The 22,724-nt window shown below is 52.6% G+C and overlaps 8 protein-coding genes across 8 annotated transcripts; 4 read left to right on the top strand and 4 right to left on the bottom strand.

Annotated features, from left to right (window-relative positions):
• Positions 1–1,863: 1,863 nt before the first annotated feature.
• SETTUDRAFT_142705 (uncharacterized protein) lies at positions 1,864–4,031 on the bottom strand (the record flags this gene model as incomplete). The annotated part of the gene is made up of 5 exons (XM_008032627.1): positions 1,864–2,731; positions 2,781–3,291; positions 3,426–3,738; positions 3,792–3,920; positions 3,975–4,031. 5 exons carry the CDS (start codon positions 4,029–4,031, stop codon positions 1,885–1,887), a joined length of 1,857 nt encoding a protein of 618 aa, XP_008030818.1. The 3' UTR covers positions 1,864–1,884.
• Positions 4,032–5,951: 1,920 nt separating this feature from the next.
• SETTUDRAFT_157257 (uncharacterized protein) lies at positions 5,952–6,469 on the top strand (the record flags this gene model as incomplete). The annotated part of the gene is made up of 4 exons (XM_008032626.1): positions 5,952–5,955; positions 6,015–6,077; positions 6,190–6,261; positions 6,327–6,469. The coding sequence occupies 4 exons, from the start codon at positions 5,952–5,954 to the stop codon at positions 6,467–6,469; spliced, it is 282 nt and encodes a 93-aa protein (XP_008030817.1).
• A 517-nt stretch (positions 6,470–6,986) lies between these two features.
• Positions 6,987–9,583, bottom strand: SETTUDRAFT_157256 (uncharacterized protein; the record flags this gene model as incomplete). Its single annotated transcript, XM_008032625.1, has 3 exons — positions 6,987–9,111; positions 9,159–9,415; positions 9,551–9,583. 3 exons carry the CDS (start codon positions 9,581–9,583, stop codon positions 6,987–6,989), a joined length of 2,415 nt encoding a protein of 804 aa, XP_008030816.1.
• Positions 9,584–11,236: 1,653 nt separating this feature from the next.
• SETTUDRAFT_23689 (uncharacterized protein) lies at positions 11,237–11,523 on the top strand (the record flags this gene model as incomplete). The annotated part of the gene is made up of 2 exons (XM_008032404.1): positions 11,237–11,265; positions 11,313–11,523. The coding sequence occupies 2 exons, from the start codon at positions 11,237–11,239 to the stop codon at positions 11,521–11,523; spliced, it is 240 nt and encodes a 79-aa protein (XP_008030595.1).
• A 677-nt stretch (positions 11,524–12,200) lies between these two features.
• SETTUDRAFT_157255 (uncharacterized protein) lies at positions 12,201–12,803 on the bottom strand (the record flags this gene model as incomplete). The annotated part of the gene is made up of 1 exon (XM_008032624.1): positions 12,201–12,803. The coding sequence occupies one exon, from the start codon at positions 12,801–12,803 to the stop codon at positions 12,201–12,203; it is 603 nt and encodes a 200-aa protein (XP_008030815.1).
• A 625-nt stretch (positions 12,804–13,428) lies between these two features.
• On the top strand, positions 13,429–15,836 carry SETTUDRAFT_165808 (uncharacterized protein). Its single transcript, XM_008032623.1, has 4 exons — positions 13,429–13,628; positions 13,727–13,984; positions 14,036–14,819; positions 14,877–15,836. Exons 1-4 carry the CDS (start codon positions 13,505–13,507, stop codon positions 15,559–15,561), a joined length of 1,851 nt encoding a protein of 616 aa, XP_008030814.1. The 5' UTR covers positions 13,429–13,504; the 3' UTR covers positions 15,562–15,836.
• A 188-nt stretch (positions 15,837–16,024) lies between these two features.
• On the top strand, positions 16,025–18,000 carry SETTUDRAFT_122923 (uncharacterized protein). Its single transcript, XM_008032622.1, has 2 exons — positions 16,025–16,425; positions 16,473–18,000. The coding sequence occupies exons 1-2, from the start codon at positions 16,061–16,063 to the stop codon at positions 17,911–17,913; spliced, it is 1,806 nt and encodes a 601-aa protein (XP_008030813.1). The 5' UTR covers positions 16,025–16,060; the 3' UTR covers positions 17,914–18,000.
• A 505-nt stretch (positions 18,001–18,505) lies between these two features.
• SETTUDRAFT_174068 (uncharacterized protein) lies at positions 18,506–22,641 on the bottom strand (the record flags this gene model as incomplete). Its single annotated transcript, XM_008032621.1, has 4 exons — positions 18,506–18,998; positions 19,171–20,406; positions 20,431–22,339; positions 22,415–22,641. The coding sequence occupies 4 exons, from the start codon at positions 22,639–22,641 to the stop codon at positions 18,867–18,869; spliced, it is 3,504 nt and encodes a 1,167-aa protein (XP_008030812.1). The 3' UTR covers positions 18,506–18,866.
• Positions 22,642–22,724: the final 83 nt, after the last annotated feature.

The following is a 22,724-nucleotide window of genomic DNA, read 5'->3' as shown; positions in this document are numbered from 1 at the left end:
AGACTAGCTTCTAGATAGGCGTTATTAGCTTAATAAAGGTTATTACTAGTTTAGAACGTCGTACAAGACCAAATCTTATCTAGCTAGGGGACTAAGAGTAGGTAATAGTTATCTAAGGCATCTATGCTACTAGGTATGCTATTGTAACGGGCTGAACGCCCTTTGGATAGCTCCTCGATGGAATCTCGGTCAAGCAGCAGACGCCAGGTCTTACTCTGCAACCCGGCATCTGTGCGAGGCCTGAGCGGCGCCCAGACGACGCGCTCAGACACTCGGTGCAACCTTTCTCCGACAAGTAAATAAACACCACGCAAGTAGACTCTATAGCTCTCTATCGAATACAACCTCTTGTATACCTCGCGATTGCTCCCCTAGAGCGCAGCCCCTTACAGGACTAAAGGTAGTATTATATAGCAATAGCCCTTTTAGGTAATAGAACATATTAAAGACCTAGTAAAGCTTAGGCTATACTAATTAGCTATTTTAGATATATAATAAGAAAGTAATACTTATAAAAGTAGTAGTAAACACTTAGTAAATCTCTTTAGTAACTTATACGTTAAAAATTTACTAAACCTAGTAGTTATTAAGGTTAACTTATTTAATAATAATAAGCGCTATATGTAAGGGGCTCGACCCCGGAGGGTAGTCTTAAGCTCGGGAGCACGATCGGACAGGCCAAGGTAACAAGATTGTATTCGATAGAGAGCTAAGCTCTCGGCTACGTAGCTATCTATATACAATGCTGGTTGCTAGGGTAACAATCGGGCTAGGCAGGTGGAGTAAACGAGGTCGTAGACGAGTATGGGAGGCGAAAGGCGTTTAGCCCGTTACACTATAGCTTAAATAACACCTAGCGTTATTTAAGTAAGCAACTAATAAGCAACATCAAAGATCTAAGTAGTTGCCTACTTAATAGTATTATTAACTTTACTATTTATATAGAAATATAAGGCGTTAACTTAGCTATTAGCCTATATTCTATAATTAGCTATTATATAAAAAGACTTAAGAAAGTAACTATAATAAGAGAAAAGTTAAAGCTAAAGGGATAGAGGAAATAAGCAGTAGGTAGAGGAAGAAGAGTATTTATGCTCGCTAGACAGCGTTTGCTATATAGCACTATTGCCTAACTCTCTCTTACCTTTACTATTTACCTTTACCTTAATTATATAAGACGCTAAATATATAATAGTAAATAAATAAAGAAAAAAGAAAAGAAGACTAAGAAATAGGCACGTGATATTAGATCAGGTGAAGAAGGGGAGTATTATAAAGGGCTACGCTAGAGAGGTATAACTTATAGGTTATATAGTAGTAAATTATATAACTTTAGTTACGTAACTAAATAACGTAGTTAGATATATATAAATAAGCTTAAGTAAGAAAGAAAACTAAAGGTCTAAGCGTTTATATAAGTAATAACTATAAAAGGAGGGCCCTCTAGATAGTTCTTTTCTATATCTTTCTTCTTCTATACAATAGGTGAATGCTGTAATGGGCGGGCCCAACGGGCCGAGCGTACGACTACTTACGCCATCCATAGCCAAAAAGGCAGTAACAAGACTTCAAGCTTCTTGAAGTCTAGGTAGTCGTATAGATATACTCGATCACACACACTTTAGGCGTAGCCTCTTACAAATGCATACTCGTTAGTTAGGCCTCTCTCGCCTATAACAATTTTTTCTATTACGTTTTTTTACTATCACCCATCTGTACTATACTTTAAGTCACATATAATACTAGATCGGGGGAAAAACATCAACATGAACATGATGCAATGCAAGGGTATACAGACGCGAACGAACAAACAAACAAACAAACATTAGATCCCGAAATTTTCAAAACAAAACAAAAAGCAAACAGTTTGTTGCTCAAGCTGGCTCACATAGCGTGATTAGGCAACTGAGATTGTCTGGATCGCCACCACGTCTTCTCCACATCACTCTCTCTCAGCACCGCCTCTGACGTTCTCTCCGTAGGCGTACTTCTCGCGCTCCCACTGCCCCTCGCAATGATGACTGAATTTCTAAACGCAGGCTCCGCATCATGCGCGCTGTGCGGCGAAGTCGCACCCGCAATACCGCCTCTGTTGCGCCACTGGCTTGCCTGGAACTCATATACATCGTCCTTCTCGCCCGCCAGCTCCTCGAGCCTTCGGCGCTTGGTCTCGGGGACCAGGAGGCTCGTCAGCATGCCGAGGAACATGAAGAGAGCGAAAATCTGCATGACGCCGTGGATCCACGGCGTGGGGTTCTCCCGGGTCGCGTTGCGCTTGATCATGGGAGCGAAGAAGATCTGCGCAAAGACGGCGCCCAGCTTGCCCATTCCGGCGCTGAAGCCGTGGCTCGTGGAGCGCACGCGCGTGGGGAAGATTTCCGCAGGCGTGATGAAGGTGGTGGCGTTGGGGCCAAAGTTGAAGAAGAACTGGGCGAGCACGTAGAGCGCTAGCAGGTCTTTCTTTGTGAGGTTCTGCCAGGCGAAACCAAGGACGCAGAAGATGATGGTGAGGATGGCGAACCCGCCGACTTGGATGGTTTTGCGTCCCAGCTTGTCGACGGTGAAGACGGTGAGCCAGTAGCCCGGCAGCGCGCCTGCGCAGATGAGCACGATTTGGCCCGTGGCTGCGTTGCGCAGATACTGGTAGAGATTGTCCCGTCCTCCGAATCCCATTGTCGAGGTGAGAGACGCGGAGTTGAATCCTAGGCTGTAAAAAGCGAGGTCGAGGAAGCTGGGGGTAGTTAGCAGCATGCCAGAAGTGAGTGAAGACGAAGACATACAACCAAGAAATTGAAGTGCTAAAGAGTCTGATAGCCTGGCGCTTCTGGGAAAAGAAGCGCAGCACTTCCATGACTGACGGTCGCGGCGTCTTGTACTTGGCCATCTCGCGGCGAGCCGTGGCCTGAGTAACGGGGTTGACCTCATTTCCTTCCTTGCCGTAACGGTACTTTCTTGCATCGACCGCAGCCTTCTCGACATCGTACAGCACATCGAATGTATATCTTGGTGTCTCTGGAACCGTGAGCCGGTAGTAAAGTGCAAACCATCCAGGAACGCCGCCGAATGCGATGATGATGCGCCACATCTTGTCGACATGCTTGGCACAGTCCCCTACGCAGTCGCCAACATCTGCTACCGTGACTAGATGTTCTTTGTAAATGACGACGACTATGAGTGTTATCAACGCAGAAGCCAGCTGGCCCAGGCCTTGCATCGCGAAGACGGCGGCTATTATGCCTCCTCGGTAACGCGTACTGGAAAACTCTGCTGTGATGACAGCACTTAGGGGGTCTGATGTGAATGTTAGTCATGTCCGAGAAGAATCCGCGAGAGAGTGTCGTCTAGAGACTGTATAATCTGAATTCTCTGGATCTGTATTCCGAAGGCGGGGAGAGATGGAAGAAAATGGCCGGAGATTGACTTACAGTCGCCACCAACACCGATGCCCATTACCACGCGATAGAAAATTAAAACGCCGACGACAGACAGAGTTGCAGACTCGCCGCATAGTGCCTGTGCGAGGGTCGTTGTGATGATGATCATCAGTTCTACACCATACATCCTCTTGCGTCCAAGACGGTCGCCCAAGTATCCGAAGATGCACTGGCCAAAGATTGCACCAGCCGACGTGGCAACCTTGATGGCTGTGTCGGCATTATAAGGCATGACACCTTTGTGCTGTTCATCCTGCCAATATACTATGCCCAGCAATATGACGGCTAGGTTGATGGCAAACAGCTGTAGATATCATTAGTCCGCTCTTAGCCTTGTCGGATTTGCTTTGGACTTACACTGTAAGCGTCGGTAAAGAAACCTATTCCCGTGACGACAGCAAGGCGTATGTGATACCATCCAAAAGGTGCTTTGTCGACCTCAGCGAGGGCCATGCGCCGCCGCTCGTTCGGGTCTGTGATGTGAGTCTAGTAGCTTTGTCAATAAAATGGCGGCATGAGCTGGGTCTGATGGGCGCATACGTAGACACCCTGAACATCGTGGTAGGCTGCGTTGCCAACGCGCCCAAAGGACGGCATGAGTGGCAACCCAGACAAATGTTGTCGTGGACAGTTGCTCTTTGCAATAAAAGTAAGTATACTTGTTGTAAGTATACTTAAGCTCAGTGAATAGGTTGTGTCAGGCTGACCGCTTCGGTGTATATGGAAGTAATCCGGCCGTGCTCGGAGCGAGCTGCCCACCAGGGAGTAATGCGACGTGGTATAAGATCGTCGACGAAGTGCGATGGCAGGGCCGACTTGATGTTACGAACGATAGGTCTATGCCGAGAATGCCCGCACAAATGGGCAAGGGACGGGATGCCATGCACATCGACATCAATTGGTGCACAACCCCAAGCGGGCTGCTGCAGATGCGACAGAAGGCATTGCAGTGGGGCTTGGCAGTGAATGTCGCGTGGGTAGCCTGACAGGAGTAACAGCACCAACAAAGGTGCGCACGAGTTCACGTTGTCGCCTGTCATTGGCCGTGCTCTTCGGTACTTGGAGACGACCCCCCATGCCAGCCTAGATACCGACGGCACGCCCCGTCGCCCTGTTGGTCAACAGAGCGTCTGGATGACTTGAGCCAATATTCAGCTGAAAGATGCCCCTTTGGCTGTATGACATGCTCCATGGTGCCCTGCACTCTGGGCGGGCGGCTGTCTCGATCGCATGGTATGCATGATCAGTGAGGATTGCTATCTCCGCGCGGGGGTCAGCATTCTTCTGCCTTGCACTGAGTCGTCATCTGCCGAGCCGTCCAGCCGTCCTGATTTGTGCCTGACCACATGCTTTGGGAAACCAACGGACGGCGTCCTGGACTCTACCATGCTCGCAACGTGCAAGATTAAATGTCTGTGCACAGAGACCAGGTACAGTTCGGGCCTCGTGCAAGCGGCGCTTAGCACCCAAAGGAGACAATTCCAACGGCTTTAAACAACACACACGGTGCGCAGCCTGGCAGATAGGGCAAGTAGAAAGCCTGTCGAGAGCATCTACGCGAGCTGGATTAGTACAGCGCCCGAACCGTGGGTGGGCCATGGCTAGGGATTTCTCACATCGCGTGCCCAACTGTGTCCGCGCGTCAGAGATATAACACAAACTTCTTGTTCGGCGTATAATTGCTGGTGATATTGTCAGCCCTACGTCTCATACACCAAGTGCCGTCTCATCAAGTCTGGATACCTGCGTACATACGCTCGGGAGTAGCGGAATGCCGACCCGCACAAGGGTCTGCTTTGTTTCAGCACATTTGCAAATCTATACTCAATCCATACTCAATACAAAGTATATTTGTAGAGATAGCATGCTCGAGAGAAAGAGCTGATGCGACCGGATGACGGAATCGACGCAACCGAATAGCCAAGTCGACGCAGGTAGTCGGGTACAGTACTGACTGTATGTTTGGTGGCTACACTCTGTTCCTCTTCCGAAGCTTCAGTTTGACCAAGTCTGACTTGCAGGCAATAACAACTCCAGAAGCGGATGTTCTGAAATACACTCTTCACATCATTTATGTACTCTGCATAAGCTATGCGGAGGACATAGGCCGTATGAAAATACCGTCGTTCAGTCTTGTTGGAATGGCTGAATGTATTGCGGCGTCGGGGTGGGAGTAAGAAATCGAGAATCGAATAATTCAATTAGTGCGCCTCTGAACGCGAGGATTTGGTTGATCTTCAACGCAAAATAGTCGGTGCTTGTTGGTGTTGGTGTTTTCCTCCTTGCTCACTCAGGCTGCTCGCTGCTCGCGCTCCAGAACAAACACGCGCTAAACCAAAACAGACTAGTCTCACACAATGCTCGAAATTCGCTACCCGAGACTTCTCCAAATCGCACGACAATTCGCGACAACACCACCCTTCGATACTAACAACAGCGTCACAAGGTGTGTTCTTTTGCCATACTGCTGCCGGGACCCCATTTACTGATAATTATTGTGCATAGTCCCCAGCCAAAATGAGTACGCCGCGCTCCCACTTGCCCGTTCGATCTCGAGCTTGGAGACTGACTACGATATAGCGAAGGGTACCTCCAGTTTCGGAAAGCGCCACAACAAGACGCACACGCTCTGCAGGCGTTGCGGTACGTAGTCTCTTCCTGGGGAATGGCAACTGGAACATGCAATGGCTTGGGTTGAAGCTTGTTGCGAAGCGGCCCGGCGATATAGCAACAGGGACTGACAGAAAACCTACAGGTCGCCGATCCCTTCACATCCAGAAGCATACCTGCGCCTCATGCGGCTACCCTGCTGCTAAGACCCGCAAGTGTACGTCTACCTGGCACCGCGGAACGCGCGCATACCGAATCCAGCATGAAATTAACACACGACAGACAACTGGGGCGAGAAGGCCAAGCGAAGAAAGACCACCGGTACCGGCCGCATGCGATACCTCAAGACCGTCAACCGCAAGTTCAGCAACGGATTCCAAACCGGTACCCCCAAGGGTGCCAAGGGCCCCACCGTCTCCTCGTAAACGAACCGACCATGAAGGCGTGAGCTGCGGAGGAGTAGAGGCGCGATGAAGGCCATTCGGAACGGGTGCATGATCGTGAAGCGGGGTTCTTATACAGGCAAATGGTATTGCTCGGCATGGGGCGTTCTGTCGTCCCTCTCCCGGTTGCTTGTCCATCCTACATGACGAATGGGGGCGGCATCACCGTTTGAGCGTATAGCTCTGGGAGGCATAACTACGGAAAATTTTCATCATGTTCTCTCGAAATGAACTCTCGGAATGAAAGCATGAATCAAGCCAAAACAGCTGTGCCAGAACCTGCTGCGGTCATACCGTTTCGCCGAGTGACTGGGGAACATGCAGAAAGCCACCCTCCCAAAGGGCCAACAATGATGTATTTGCACGACTGGCGAAAACCAAATAAGATTACGCTTTGCACCTGGCAGCGCAAGGGTATGGCACGCACTGACCAACACTGACAACAAAGGTGACCAACATGAGAAATGCACATCGACTCCCAATGGGCTCGGGCACACGCTCAGAACCACCGTCTTTCCTCGAGTTTCTTCCACCATCTGCCTGACTCCCCTTCCTCTCTTGGTCCAACAAACTCCAGCACCTGATCGCCCACGCCGACTCTAATGTCTAGATCAAAAATGTCGCTTGCACATTCCCTCTCTTGCCGCACACCCAGACAGAAACTTGCCCTCACTCTAACACCGCCTTTTCTCTCCTTTGCCAGCGGGCTCAAGTAGGGCCCAATGTCCCTCGCGACGCGATATGCCAATGCTGACGGCGAGAACTCGGTCTTGAGCGCCACGGCCCAGCGGTTGAAGTCCTGCGGCCTGGGCGCAACACGGGCGTTACCGAAGTTGGGAAAGTGGCCTGGGTCAACGGGCTGGTCATGGGTAGGTGAAGCCGGGGGCGTTACGACCGTCAGGGCCGTCGACGAGGGAGACCGTGTGTCGAGCCAAGACTGAATGATTTCCGGGTCGCGGTACGAGCCATCGTACCATGTCAGGAGCCAGAAGGAGAGGACAAGCTGTTTGAGGTTGTCGTAGGAGCGCAGACCCATGAGCAACGGATTGGTAATGGGCGTCGCGTGCGAGAGGATCGGGCAGCCGTTGTAGCCGCAGATTTTCAGCTCTTCAACTGTAGACGCGTGGTGCAGCGCAATGGTTTGCAGGAGAGGTGCTTGCGGTGGCCAGCCGTACTCGGGCTCAAAGGTAAAGTCGAGCGGCATAGGGAAGCCTCGCCGGTACGCGGCTAGAATGCCTTCTATATCTTCGTCGTCGAGCGCATAGGAAATGTCTAGGCCGGTTTGGCCTGGGTCGACGGCTTTCAGTTGGTGTCCGCCGGCGCCCCATGTGTTGCCTGCTGGAAAGGATGCTCCTATCATGACAATCTTCTTTAGCGGGCACCAGTGCAGGGCTCGGATCAACTCGCGCTTTTCATCGCGCGGGATGCCGCCTTCTAACTTGATCTGCTCTACTTTGCGCATGTGAGGAGCAAACTCTGCGATGAATCTTCTCCGGCGCGTGCGCTCTTGCAACTCTTCAGTGGTCCGCGATTCGTCGGTAACTGGCTCTCCGCGTGGCACATGCTGCGCGTCGATGCGCAGATCGGTGAGCACCATGGCCAGATGTGCGACCAGCCTCTGGGACCGAGCCTGGACATGTACAGACGGCTTGACGTGGCTATAGACCTTGTCTATAGGCCAGGCCAGACATTGGATCTTTGGGTGTGCCTCGAGGAATTCTACAAACGTGTCTTCTAAAAGATAGACGCTATCGGGAAGTCTTGTGAGTGGCAGCACTGCATTCCGAATCTGCAATGCGCGGAGATGTGGAAATCGCAGTTTACTAAGCGCATGGAGAAAATGCTCAGAGTTGGCGGGGGTTATCTCTGAACGGCGCCAGTGCACCCAGTCTAGATTCAGACTTGTAAGCGTAGAGGCCGAGCATGCGATCAGCCACTCGAGCGGAGGCGTGACATCAGGCGCATTTCGCCCAAACGTTGTGGGCTCGAAATCCACCGGATTTGCATCAACGTAATCTCTAATATCGGCAAGTTCCTCCCACATGACAGCATCAAAAGCTGTGCCCTTTTCAATCAGCTCTTCCGCCGAGGGACGAGGCCATATTGCAGAGAGTCGATATCCGTCGTCGCAAAAATCGACGGTAGTTTGGACAAACCCACCGGCACCATTGTACATATCAAGTCTCCGACCGCCTCTTGCAAGTTTGAATTCCTTGGGTTTCAAGCGTCGCCGTTGTACCGGGTCAAACATTTCGTTCCCAAGCCTGCGTAGCCGGATGCTTTCGAGGCCGGTTGCCTTGCTCGGCAGAAGCCAGTATAAAGCATCCTTTTCGAAACAGCAGCACTCGAGCCAGAGCTTGCGAAGCGGCACGCTGCGTGGTCGGTTTCCGTCGAGAAAGCCAGCAAGGAGTGCATTTGTCAGTTTCCAATGCCCATATATTATCCGCAGTGTATGCACATTGACCAAGTTACGTATGGCTAGTTTGAGGAGCACATGAATTCGATTGTCTTGCGAGAGATTGTCGGCGTCGAAGTGCATTCGCGGAAGCGCACTGAAGATATTCGGGGTAGGCAAATGGCAGCGATGTATGAGAACTTGGACTTTGGAGGCGATGGTTGGATTCCTGTACACACATGAGCAAAGGAACTGCGCCTCTTGGGCCATACCCACGTCGCCAGTATGTACAGCTTCTGGACAATTGGTGTGTCGTCATGCTCATCGGATTCGCCACGCCCTCGCTCGCCCCAAACTTGTTCCCAGCCTTCGTTCACGTGTAGCTTCCATTGGTCGGCTAGGCATACCTTCTGCCATAGGGCGTCGGTCGCATGGTGGTGCAGTGTCTGAGAGACGAGGGCGACGTTCCTCTGCGTGGGTGTATCGAGATAGGCGACGATGAGGCGGAGCAGTTCGCTGGGCAGTGATTGGAGCTTCCGAGCGTGTTAGCAAGGCTCCCGATATTGGCGACTGAAACTAGGAACTGTAGGCATCCGCATCGTGTGGGGATAGGATGCATGCGGTATCGGTATCAACTAGGCTCGAGTCCTGGTAAGTAGGGTACATACAGAAAGTGGACGATCTGCGGCGCCGCGTGTCATGCCCGCCCTTCCAGCCTCGTCCAAGGGCGCAGTAGACATGATTAGGAAGCGCGCTCAAACGCGCATTTCAGGACATGGATATTAGGGTGCTTGATCATGGAAAACCCGGTGTTTGGAGTCTTCTGGCGTGTGAATTCCTAAAGCCTGGGCGACAAGGCCTCGACGCCATCGGTGGGGTCTGGGCCCCGCCTCGCTCCTCCTCTTCGTTCCTTCCCGCGTGCGCACGTAGCGTACAACACCATCCTCGACACATGTCACTCACTTCTCCCCATGGGCTGTGCTGAACACCGGCCCTTCATTTCCGAACCCCTTAAAGTCTAGCAGCATGGGCCAAATGCAATATGTCTGGGCGACGCCGTTTCGCGAGTGGTAGACACACCAAGACTCCGTTGCGCTGCGTATATCCAAGAGTACGAGCGTTGAATCGTCAGCCCGTTGCGACCCCAAGATACACTCTGTACTGGTTTCAAAGCCGTCTCATTGCGGTTGTTTTTCTTGCTTTCTTTTTCAAGGGCAGCGCAAGAGACAGAAATGGTGGCCGTTGTCGCCATGTCTTGCTTCCGTAACAGCACCCCAACGAGCTTACCCAAGTCAGCCGTCGCTGCAGTACAGCCAGGCATTCTAATAATGGTATACTTGAATGCAGTCATCTTTTAAGCATGGCTACATGATTTCACATGCTAACCTTGGAACTAGAAGGCTCTGGATTTATGGATCTAAGACATCTCGCTATTCGTGTAGGAAGGCTTTGCATGTCTGTATCGGATCATTCTGACTCGTATTTTTATTCTAGTCATGGCCTCAGCTGAGATGATTTTCGACCTGAATCGACTGGGTATGACAGTATTTCCATCTCTACATCCTATCAGGCATTGTGTCCTTGACATCCTTGGAGAATCTCACTGTTCCCCAGGTTGTAGATACCTCGAAACTAGACATGTCTGAAAACTATCGCGTCCTGCAACGAAAACACCAGTTTTTGCTCGGGTCCATGTTATGCTGTCCGCCTACCGCCTACTAGCAATGACACGCTTGTTTTTGCCAATTCAGTTGTGTGATTTAAAGTCCGAACACACGGTGTGACGACAAAAAGTCTCACTGATTACGCGTCAAGCATGAGGGGCTGGCAGTAGCCTGCCTAACGCAATAGATTGGTGGAAACAGTATGGCTCGATCTGCGAATTCGCTAGCGAAGAGCCAAAAGGCACGAATAAAGTTAAGGTCACCTGCTGTAGCCACCAAGATTTGGTAGTGATCATTTCCATGAGAGAGCAATATCACGAACCCCCAAGATCGTCATATTTGGGTCGTCGCTAGGGCGTGGACGACAAGAAAGATGAACCAATATTCATGTCAGCAGCGAAACCAAGAACATGGCGGTATTGTCACCAAGACACGGGAAAGACGCAGGAACATACATCCAGGGCCCGAGCGATGCGTCACTGTCCATTTTATGGTTCTAGGGTACGTATGATATTTGGAAGATGCTTATGCATATGTCCCAAATCCGCATGGCAAACACGAAAACACGCTGTTTCAAATGCTGTGGCACACCCTAGGCAAAGTAAATGGGAATACAGTCACACGGCAGGAAAAGCAATTACCGTGCATGGCACGAATTTAGAGGCAAAAGGAGCCAAACAAGGCCCTTAAATGGCTCAATTCGGGATAAGCAACATGCTGTACGTTGAAAGATCTTATCGGCTGTACCAAGCTCACCATAAGCCAGGCTGTGTTCAGAAAATGCTCTCAATGAAAAGGCTGGGTCGAAACGGAGACCACAACTGGAACCAAGCAGTTGGATATGCGTCCTGGAAGTGTGGATCATCATGCGCCAACTGGTCGAGCATCGATGTGATCAGTTTCATGGTACCTACTCGTCATATCTGCACAGTACCGCGCAGTACCGCCGCTCCGGACCAGACCCAATCGCCAGATAGGGGATTGCTGAAATCTCCGAAAAGCGAACACTAAATAGCTGATACGTTGACGCTCAACCGTTCAACTGCAGCCTCTATTGTGCTTGTTGGTGTCTGCGCACGTGACGAGCTCTGTGAGCTGCACTGCTTAGCTCAACAACTTTGTTGAGTTGACCGCCCGGATGGACACGCTTAGGATTTGTGCTCGTCTGTTTGCGTGTCAACAGCAGAAACACAAGCAATCGCCCTGGGAAGGGGCACAATGATGCAAGGAACATGCCATTCACGTGTCTTGCTTTTTGGGGGGCCTTGATGCACAGATATCCGCGTTTGAGGGCGGGCACACGGAATTGTCCACGCCCCGACATAGACCCAGCCACAAAGCTGGCACATGGCACAAAGATCCAACTAATGCGGGGCAGACGATGCAAAGCAATGCAAAACTGGAGGTCAAACTGAGCGCTGTACATTGCTGAAAAGAAAAGGCCTAGATTATCGAGTGCCGGTTGACAGCAGCAGGAGCTGACCAGGGGCGATTGTTCAGCTAGCCAACGAAGCAGGTACCAGCAAGTGCAGTCATTTCCACTGGAAGATGGGCGTCTAGAACCGTGGGCTATTGTTTCACGACGAGATACGAGGCGTCGACTGGAGACCTGATGATATGAATGAGGACTTTTCGGGACGTGTGCTGAATCACCCTAGCGTTTGAGCTCGGTATTTCCGACATGAGTGACATCGGCGTGAAGGAGTTTGGAATGGCCGACCAGCTCAAGGCGTATTGTTGCTTCTGTTGGGCAACATGATGGCCAGGGCAGGCTCAGGGCCCAGAGCCCAGAGCCCAGAGCCCAGAGCCCAAGACTTGGTGGGGATGACGGCACGGCAGAGCAGAGCAGCGCCGAGCAAAGCAGAGCAGCTACGTGGCGAAGCGAGGCAAGGGGAAGGCTGAGCAAAAGGGCGAGCAGCATGTTGGGTGCAGACACGAGCTTCGGACATGGACGTCGGCTCTCCACACGCAACTGATGGGATGGGGGTTGACGGCTAGCGCGACAGGCAGGGATTGGCCTTGCTGGCGGCGGATCGGCGTCACCCTGCCGGCTGATCATGGCGCGCTGGTGGCAGTCGAGCCCGAAATAGATTAGCCGCAGAGGCTGGAGGACCGACCCGCACGACGTCCACTCACCACGACCGCCATCAATAACCATGGTTTTGGCGCGCAACAGCAGCAGACGGCTACGACGCCTATCTGCTGCTACGCTTGCTCTTTCGGGAGGTGTGGGTGCGCCTCTGAACTCAGCTTGCATTCGCCTGCGTCTGCCGGCGCTTGTCTCACCGGCCTTGGGACCATGGCAATTCACCAACGCTGACTACCTTCCGGGGTCAGGCCCTCAGCACACCACCGCCTCTGCACCGAGACACACCCAAGGCGGTTCTCCAGCCTCAATCGCTCACGGCGAGTCAGTCGGCTTGCCTACCAGCACATGGATTGACGCCCAGCACCGACAACAGTGCATGGACTAAGAACAGCAACCTACAACGATCGTCGTGGCGCTTGCCTGGGGCAGCCACTTATCAGCCCGATTCATGGCGCTTGGCCATATACGGATACGCACGCTTTTGCGCCAGATACCGATTCCAAGATTCAGCGCCGCCAGAAAACCGCTGGTCCTTGCGGACCACTGAGGACCAAGCGGAGGCATTGATTGCACCCAGGGCCCTTATTATGTTGAAGGTTGTGATGCACCGTCTCGGCTCTGACACGCAGCATCCTGCGGCTGCGCACGGGGGGTCGGCTTTGAAACCCCCCTACCTGGTAAAGAAAGATTGACACCGACAGGCTGACTGTTCCGGGCTGTACACTACCTACTAGAAGCCCCGCTGCTTGTATATGTAGTACGCCATGCACCCACATTCCCCTTGAAAGGCTGCACCTCTTTTCGTGACCCCATATTCACGCAATCATCCATCTGGTACCGGTCGCTTTTGTTTGCATCGGCTCGCCAGCATGGCTTCCCCTTCACTCGTGCTGGCACTTGTCACACTATGTGCATATGCACTGTACAAGTTCTGGGCCTCATCTCGCAGCAATAAAATCCCCAAAGGCCTGAAGCCCCTGCCGGGCCCAAAAGGTACGAACACCACCCGCTTATGGGACCTAACCCATTGCCTTACCGTTGGACCGCGCGTTCAACAAAAGCAACCACATAGGCTAACCTGTACCGATTAGGCTACCCAATCATTGGTGTCGTACCTGAAGTTCCTGAGAAGAATGGTTTTATCAAGTTTGCCGACTGGGGCAAGGAGTATGGCCCCATCTACCAATGTGATCTCGCTGGACACAACCACGTCTGGGTATTGACGGACCAAATCGCAAAGGACCTGTTATCCAAGAAGGCTGCCATCTACTCTGACCGACCCCACATTCCCTCTCTGATCTCCGACAACCGCTCGAGCGCGCAGTACCTTCCATTGCTCAGCCGAAATGGTATGTGGCCATGATTGGAAAATTTGGTCATGGTTTTCTAACGCTGTGCAGATGGTCACACCCGCCAGAGGAAGTTTGCCAACATCATCATGCGCGAGTCGGAAAAGGCCTCTTTTCACGGATACCCTGCGCTCGAGGCCAAGCGTATGCTTGCAGAGCTTCTCGACGAACCGGACCAGTACAACCACATCATGGAATCCTTCATCTCACGTGTCACTTGCCGTCTTGCTTGGGGCCATAGCGAAGGCAGCGACGAACTCAAGCAGCGCGCACGCGAGCTTCTCATTGGCGTTTCCCCTACGGGCTCTCTGAGCAACAAGCTTCCCTTCCTCATGGCACTCCCCGACTGGCTCTCCCCACCCAAGGCATGGGAAAGACGTCGTGCAACCACTGAGCGCACATGGTTTCAAATCATGCAGGACCAGGTTGTAGAGGACATGAAGACTGGACAAGCAGCACCATCGTGGATGAAGACCTTCCTTGATGCTCCTAGCAAATGGGGCTTCAAATATGATGCTGAAGGTGCTTACGCTGTCGGCATGCACGGAATCGCAGGAGCTCTCACTATTGCAGCTCCTATTCAGACATTCTGTTTGGCCATGGTCCACTACCCGCAATTCTTGCCTATGCTACACGAGGAAATTGATCGTGTCTGCGGTGACAGACCACCCCTTCCAGAAGACCGTCCCAACATGCCCTTCCTTCGAGCCATCATCCGTGAATGCATTCGCTGGCGCCCACCCGTCCCTACCGGCATCCCCCACTACCTGACTCAAGACGACGAATACAACGGTTACCACATTCCCAAGGGCAGCACTATCCATCCTCTAGAATGGTGAGACTACACTCTGCTGACTGCATCTGAGATTAACATACTAATGCAATTTCGCAGGGCCATCTCTCGTGATCCCGATCTGTACCCAGACCCTGAGGCCTTTAACCCTCTCCGATGGGTCAAGCCAGAGTACCCAACCTACCAAGAGCCTCTTACCCAGTTCCCGACAATTATCAACTCGACTCAATTTGGCTACGGACGAAGGACTTGCACCGGTCAAACGGTAGCTGATGAGGACATGTTTATCGGAATTGGTTCCATCGCCTGGTTGTTTGATATCAAGAAGCGCTCAGAAGACTCTGCCGTCCCGGCATCCAAGGAACCGGCCAAGGGAGACCACGTCTACGGCAATGAGAAGGCATCCATATCCAGCGAAGAGCTCAACGCAGGCATCGACAAAAAGGAGCCTACAATGGAAGACAAGATCCTGTCCAAGTTCACATATCCTGGATCTGAGCCCGCCAGCAAGACGCCAGCAAAGAAGTCGAAACCAGCATACAAGCCAATGGAGTGGGGTGACATCACCCAGAAGCCGGAAGACCCGACACTTGATTACTCCATCTTACTCATCGCAAAGCCTATACCTTTTGAATTTGATCTCAAGCCTCGCAACACCAAAAGGGTGAGCAAGGTTCGTGACATGTTCAAGGCGGGTGTTGAAAATGGCGACTTCCCCGAGTCTCGTGAGTACTGGGGACCGGACCAAGGCCGTAATAAGCCTGTGGGGTGGAGCAAGGTGTAACACGTCGTTGGCAAGATTGCAAGGGTGTGGGGATCCGATGCTTACCCTACATGGGGGGTTCAAGGCTGGCTGTAACAACACATAGTTTTCCTTTGTGATGGTTCATTTGTACTCGGGTTGAATTATATTGTTGCACATCTCGCCTGGAGGGCCGAGGCGTTTGCGGTTCGCGGGCTGAACTTGGAATCACTCTTTGTAGTTCATTTGTAAATGTTCATTTCCTTTCCTAGCTAGGTCACAGATACAGCTCTGTATTACAATTTTTTCGTATCGACACCTCGTATGCGCCAAGTTATCATTCAGCCTGATGGCCAAGCCACCTAGACTGCGGGCTCCGGCCAGAGATTACCTCACGTGACCTGTGGAAGCCCGCCATGACGCATGCTCGGACCGAGCGACCGCTGCGCGACATCATCTCGCGCCGCAACACGCGCACTCTACACTTCAATGCGACTGCAATAGCCCCATTTAGCTCCTTGCGAGCATCACTCGCCGAATCATGTTTGGTCTTCACTTCACTGCCACCCGGACGCAAATCGCATCCTACCTTTTCGGCGTCGCCCTCTTCAGCATCAGCTTCCTCGTCTTCCTCAACAGCTCCATCTCCTTCGTCATTACCCAGCGCATTGGCCAGTCGCACAATGTCGGCGATGCCGTCGGCACCCTGGGCTTTGTAGATGAGCTGGTTGCGCTGGTAGCATGTCCGGCGTGGGGCTTGCTGAGCGACAGGGTGGGCGTGAGGAGTGTCGCGGTACTGGGGTATAGCATTGTTGGTGTTGCGCTTTGGGTGTTTGTGCAGGCCAAGAATGTGTATCCCGAGCTGCTCCTGGCAAGAATTCTGTTCAGTCTAGGCGCAACTGCGACGTGAGTTTGACATTCCTGGAGATGAATGCCAACTGACGTTGATGCAGCGCAACCATGGTCACTGCCATCTTGCCTTCGATGACTATCGTCAAAGACGTCAGTTCCGATCCGCGGTCGCCGACACAAAGCCGTGGCAGAACACATGCGACGGTTGCCTCGATTTCGTCTGAACTTACTATTACGCCTGCGCGCTTCCGATCAACCTCCCCAGAGGACCACACGCAATTGCCGCCAGCGAAGACGGACACTGGCGCATCCACATCACAGCTTGCGGGACTCGTGGGCATGTTCACAGGATGCGGCGCACTAGTAGCGCTCCTCGTATTCCTCCCACTCCCGACGAAATTCCAAAACGCCGGTGAGCCACCAGCGACGGCGGTCGCAGATGCTTTCTATGTCGTTGGCGCAATTGCATTACTCGTAGCCCTTGGATGTTTCTTTGGTCTGCGCCAACTTCCCGGTGAAGAAGCAAAGGGCTGGAAACGCCTCACCAACACGGGCGATTACAAAGATGTAGACAGTCACCTCACACGCGACGTCGTATTGTCTTACCCTCGCCTCTTCTTTGAAAGCGTCCGCCTTGGCTTCACGTGCCCAAACATTGGACTGGGCTACGTAGGAGGATTCGTCGCGCGCGCATCCTCGGTCGCCATATCGCTCTTCATACCCCTCTTTACCAACCACTACTTTCTGCAAACCGGACGTTGCAAAGTTGATTCTAGCAACCCGTCTGACATCAAAGTCGCATGTCCAGAAGCATACAAACTTGCGGCCATGCTGACGGGAATCAGCCAACTCATTGCGCTGCTTTCCGCGCCCCTCTTCGGCTACCTCTCTGGCCGGTTCCCGAGATATAACATACCACTCATGGTAGCAGCCGTATCAGGCATAGCCGGATACTCTGCATTCGGCTCGCTGACCAGCCCCGACTACAAGAGCAAAGACGGAACCGGCGCGATATTCTTCATTGTAGCTTTACTCGGCATCAGTCAGATTGGCGCCATCGTCTGTTCTCTCGCTCTCCTCGGCCGCGGCATCAACAACGACGAGTCTTCGCCACCTGATGCTTTCCCTAGTGGCGCCTCCCGCGGAACCAGCATGCACGGAACCACCAACCACCCCTCAGCCGGCGCCACTCCGCCTCACAGCGGGCCCGTCACCCCTGTAGACGAAAACGCTCCTCTGCTACCCGAGCACATGTCACAGAGCCACCGTAGAGCCTCAGCCGCAGGCCTCTCGCCTCAGTCTTCCTCGCACAACCACATCAAAGGCTCTATCGCCGGCACCTACAGTCTCCTCGGCGGCTTTGGCATCTTGCTTCTTACCAAAGCTGGCGGCGCGCTCTTCGACACCACGGGCCCTGGAGCACCGTTCTACATGATGGCTGCCTTCAATGCTATTCTCGTGCTTGTGACGCTGGGCGTGACGGCGTCGCAGGGCCTGCGGCGGTGGAGGGCGCTGAAAGGTGGGAGTGCTGAGTTTAGGTAGCGGTTTTGCAAAAATTATATGTCTATGTATGGGTATGAGTATGGATGAAGACCATTGGTGAATATATGGGTGTCTGGCTTTCTTTTCTTTTTTTTTGTAGAGGGGGGGGGGGGTGGTTTTTCTCGCTAGGGTGTAAGAAGAGAGCCGCTCGTTAAGCAGCGCAATGTGAGAATGGAAAATATGAGTGAAATGGGAAATGATGAAGTTTCTTCTTCTTCTTCCAATTCTCTCCATGCAATGAAGTATTAGCGTAAAAAAATCATTCGAGTATTTACGTATGTGTATTAGTCTTCGAACAAAGAGAGAGACAGAGAGAGCGAGCGAGAGAGAGAGAGAGAGAGAGAGAGAGAGAAACGTGAACTTCACTCACACAGCTTATTCATGTGCTGAAACCAAAAGCAAGTAGTATCCCGAGCGTAATCATTTACTCTAAAATCCCCATCTATATATATGCATATTGCCCTCCCGTGCAGAAAACCCTTTTTCTCCAAATATGCTGCAAAATCGCGAGCAAATACTTGGAAAAGAAGACCCGTTGCTCACCATTACCTCCTAAGAAAGAAACGAGGAAAGAAGAAGGGGGAAGGGGGCGGATATCAGTATCAGAGTATCTAATTCCGTGGATGATATGGCCACGGGATTTGGTAGTGAGAAAAATCAAAGATGCAGCAAATTACTTGTGGACTCTGCGCTTAAGTAGTTGCGTAGATGAAGGAGAAGAAGAAGAAGGAGAAGAAGAAGGAGAAGGAGAAGGAGAAGAAGAAGAAACATGCTTTAAAATGGCGAAAATCGCGTTATCCATATGCATATCCAAATCGCGAATTCCAAACCTAAATCCCAAACCAGTATCCGGCATTGCCCTTCGCATACCATGCGGAAAAAAAGCAATGACTCTCCTCGATCCTCCTGCTCAAACACCAACTCCAACCCCAACCCCAACGATGACTTCTGCTCTACTTCATCCCGGGGGATGACGGCTCACCAAGGACATCGCCCCACAGCAAAACATCAACTTTCTTCCTAGGCACATCCTCGATATTAGGTCTGACATGCAGATTGGTGGGCCAAGACAAAGTAGGATCGATCTGCGGGGCGCGAGAAAAAGAAGAGGGGAGACATTTAGCTCTGGTGCTTCTTCTTTGACCAAGGGAAAAAGGTTGGTGTGTGGTTGGTTAACGCGTTGAGGGATTGGAGGGGGGAATAGAGAGGACAGAGGGAAGAGGGAAGGGAAAAAAGGAAGGGAGGGAACAAACTCACTTTGGTACTGCCGGTCCAGGAGGTGCTGCGTTGGAGTCCGAAGTAGAAGTCGCGGAAGGGGTCGCCGGTGGATTCTCGTGCTGGGGGTTGAGGCGCTGGACTGGGGTCGCGCGAGGATGTAAAGGGTTGTTGTTGTTGTTGCCGTAGAGGGGCGTATCTTGACACCGAGGACGGAAGTTGCTGGTGACGATTGTGGTTGTGGGAGTGCGAGCTTGAGGGTAGCGATTGACGGGGCCGGGTATGCGATGCTGCGATGTTGTCGTAATAGGGTTTCCTGACCTGATTGAAGGAGCTGGGAAGGGATTTTCGAGAGGGAAGTTGGGTTCTTGGTGGTTCAGTTAAAGTAAGGTCTTCGATTGCCATGCCGACTTCTCCTAATGCCGTTTCCAAAGTCTCTGGGCCTTGAATAATGCCCTTGCGGTACAAAGTATCGCGGATGCTGTCCTTGTAGAAGCGATAGTAGGGTTCGGCATTTTCTCCGCGGTCTAGACACTCCAGGGCGTGGTCCCGGTAGTCTGTTCTGTTGCGAATGATGAAGTCGTCCCATTGCCATTTTGGTACCATCTTGTCTTCCAGATCCAATAGGTACATTTGCTTGCATTGATTGTGGAAATGATTCGTATCGCCCTTGTATTCTGGATATGCGGCTTTGAAGGATTGGAAGACTGTCTGAACGTTTTCAGTCGCATTGTTCGCTTTGGGAGATTGCACATCTCTCGACTGAACCTGTCTTTGGGCCGGCTGTGATTGGCGAGGCTGTGCGGACTGCGCAGGTCCAGGACTTGGTTCGTCATACAGGCTCTGGTGTCGGGGTGACCTGGCGACTGATGCTATTCTATCACGAGGGGTATCAGTGCTGTCGATATCCATGGCATCCGGACCCCGCGCCGCTGTAGACGTTCTTGTTGGCTCATGTAGATTTTCGGAACTTATGCTTGAATTCCTCTGCCCCCGAAATCTGCGCAGAGATTCTTCACGCTCCCCACGCAACTTGGCGACTGGGTCAATCGTGACAGGCGAGACGTCTCCGAAGCCCACAATCTTGATCTCGCGTCGCTTGGAATGCCTTCGGTTGCTCTTAGCTGGCGAAATCTCGAGTTTACGTTTAACTGATCCTGATACGGTGTGTGGCATGGCCGAAGGTGTCTCTGGATTAGTTTCCTTAGGTTGCGATACCACCCGCTGCGGAGTTGCAGCAGATGGAATAGTAGCCTCGATGGATAATGCCTCTGATACCTGCCGCTCTCTCTTAACACTGACCTCATCGGCTGTGTTCTCCACATTACAAGGCTCATCGAGCACCTGCGAGTTTTCTGGCATGTGCTCAACCGAGCCTGCAGCATCTCTGGCAGGTCTTTCTTCTCGCTGTTTTCGAGGGCTTCTTTCTTCTAATTTGACGTTTGTCTGTATTTGTCTCTGCGCAGGCTCTGCAGAGCTTGGAGCGTCGGGCACATCGTACGTACTGTAGATGATTGATGTAGATGATGTGTGTTTAGATTCACCACTGGAGTTTTGCGCTTGCTCTGGATTGGATTTGCTAAGTGTGGCATCCTGTATGTAGTTGGCAGTTTTACCTTTGCCATCTGGTGTTTCCTCTACCTGAACAACCGACTGTGGTTGTGTTTGTCCAGAGCTGGAAATGGCTGGTTTTTTCATGGATGGGCTGGCACTTTCTGCAAGGTCCTCACCCAACGCTTGTGGTATTGACTCCTCCATCTCCATCTCAACATCTGAGTCCATGGGCGCTTGAACAGCTGGCGGGGATGACTTGATCTCAATAGGTTCATCATCACTTATATCAATGACATCAGGATGCTGTAGCTGTTTGCCGAGCGATGATGACTTTGTTTTGGATTGCCCTGCACCTAACGCCTGGGTTTCAGCACTTGAGTTTGGAGGCAGGCCTTGACCAGGGTTTGTGGGCCTCTGCGGTGGCTCTGGGCTGGCATCCCAAGAAAGAACGCCACTGGAAGCATCGTCATCTTGAGTGGTTTGAGGTACAGACTCTGCGGAGAGATTGATGCCTTCCGGTAGGCTATCAGGCGATGGGTCGACGTCGGATCCGTCTTCGCTAATTGCATGGTCCTCTGTCGCCAACTCATCCGCCATCCTGTGAAGTGTTTGAAGAATTAGTTGTGGCATGTTTCCATCTTGAAATGGCGGGCAGCCCGGTTGAGGCTTCAACCAACTCGATTCCTTATTCAAGCATTCCTCTTGAAGCCTGGGTACTTTCAGGGCCTCGCTGTTGAAGATGAAGCCTTTCATCCAAGAGCATTCTGGGGCCACGGCAGTGTCGTCTGCAGGAACGACGTTGGCTTCACTATCACCTGCTCCAAGAGCGGCATCTCCATCTCTGACCAAGGGCGACGGAACCTCTTTGCTGGGATGCCCGCTCGGCTTGGGTGAGGCAAGCGCGCCTCGTGCGTTTTCATGATGTGTTCCGGAGCGACTGGGTGACTCTGTCGCCTGCTCTGCAGGTTCAGCAGCGCTATGGGCACTTTTCGGTCTGGCAAAAGCGCTCTGTACAAAGCCCAGTGCGGAGGATGCGCTCGGGGTGGTTGGCTTTGGTTTCTGCCGTGGTCCAAGTAGGGTCGTCAGCTTCTCATACATGGCGCTGTTTTGGACTGGCCGGATTTCGACTCGCTGGGTATTGCCAGCGAGGACGGGTTCGAGCGGGGTGACTCCTAGGAGCTGTGGTTCGTCTAGGTCGGAGCGCGCTCGGGCCAGGTGTGGTATCTGTGTGCCAAAGGCCGGCTGAGTGTAGGGCATCTGAGAGGCGGTACTGGTGTCACTGTCTGACGCATCGTGACTCTCGTCCATGGTACCAGGCATCGCGTCGTCGTCGTCTTGTGCCTCGCCGCCCGACAGGCATCGGCGGTCTTCGCGTGCACGCGTCTCGTGTAACTGTTGCAGCAGCGGGCTAATTGCGGTGCTGTGGGCTATGGATGCGAATTGCGTGCTGGAGGCGTGGTGACGGCCGGTGCCGACCCAGTCTATGCGGTGCAGCAAGAAGCGCAGTCTGTGGCGCGGCGGGCCATACGAAGTGTAGCGGATCGTGTACCTGCGGACGGCAATGACGATGCCTGGGTCGAGGCAGGACACGGCGGGGTAGCGGGCTGTAAAGGCGCGGATGCAGTCGGGCGTGAGGTGGGCGACGACGTGGTGGTGGCTGTCGGTCAGAGTGAAGGGCGACGTCTAGGGGCAGGCGAGGTCAGCGGTGAAGGGGACACAGCAGGAAAGGCACGTGGCACATGCCTGGAGCAGCTGCAATGCGCTGTTGCGCTCGGGGTGAATGTAGTTGGTGACGTCGAGGCACGAGCCGTTGTCGTGATAGAGACCGTCCCAGGCCCTCTCGCGCTCCGCCTTGACGCCCGCCGCCTTCTTCGCGTGCCTCTCCTTGAGCCAGTGGTGGCCCAGCAGCAGCTGCGTGGCAAATGTATCCTCGAGCCAGGCGTCGAGCTGCACTGCCATGTGAAGCGTATGTGGGAGCTGGACGTGGATATTTGCTTAGGCGCGGGACGCGACGCGTTCTTTGCTCCCAAGCGAGAGAGCAT

The sequence above is a fragment of the Exserohilum turcica genome (assembly GCF_000359705.1).
Source record: "Exserohilum turcica Et28A unplaced genomic scaffold SETTUscaffold_8, whole genome shotgun sequence".
NCBI classification, from domain to species: domain Eukaryota; kingdom Fungi; phylum Ascomycota; class Dothideomycetes; order Pleosporales; family Pleosporaceae; genus Exserohilum; species Exserohilum turcicum.
The sequence above is the reverse complement of the archived record's forward strand: the minus strand, read 5'-3'. Positions and strand labels throughout refer to the sequence as shown.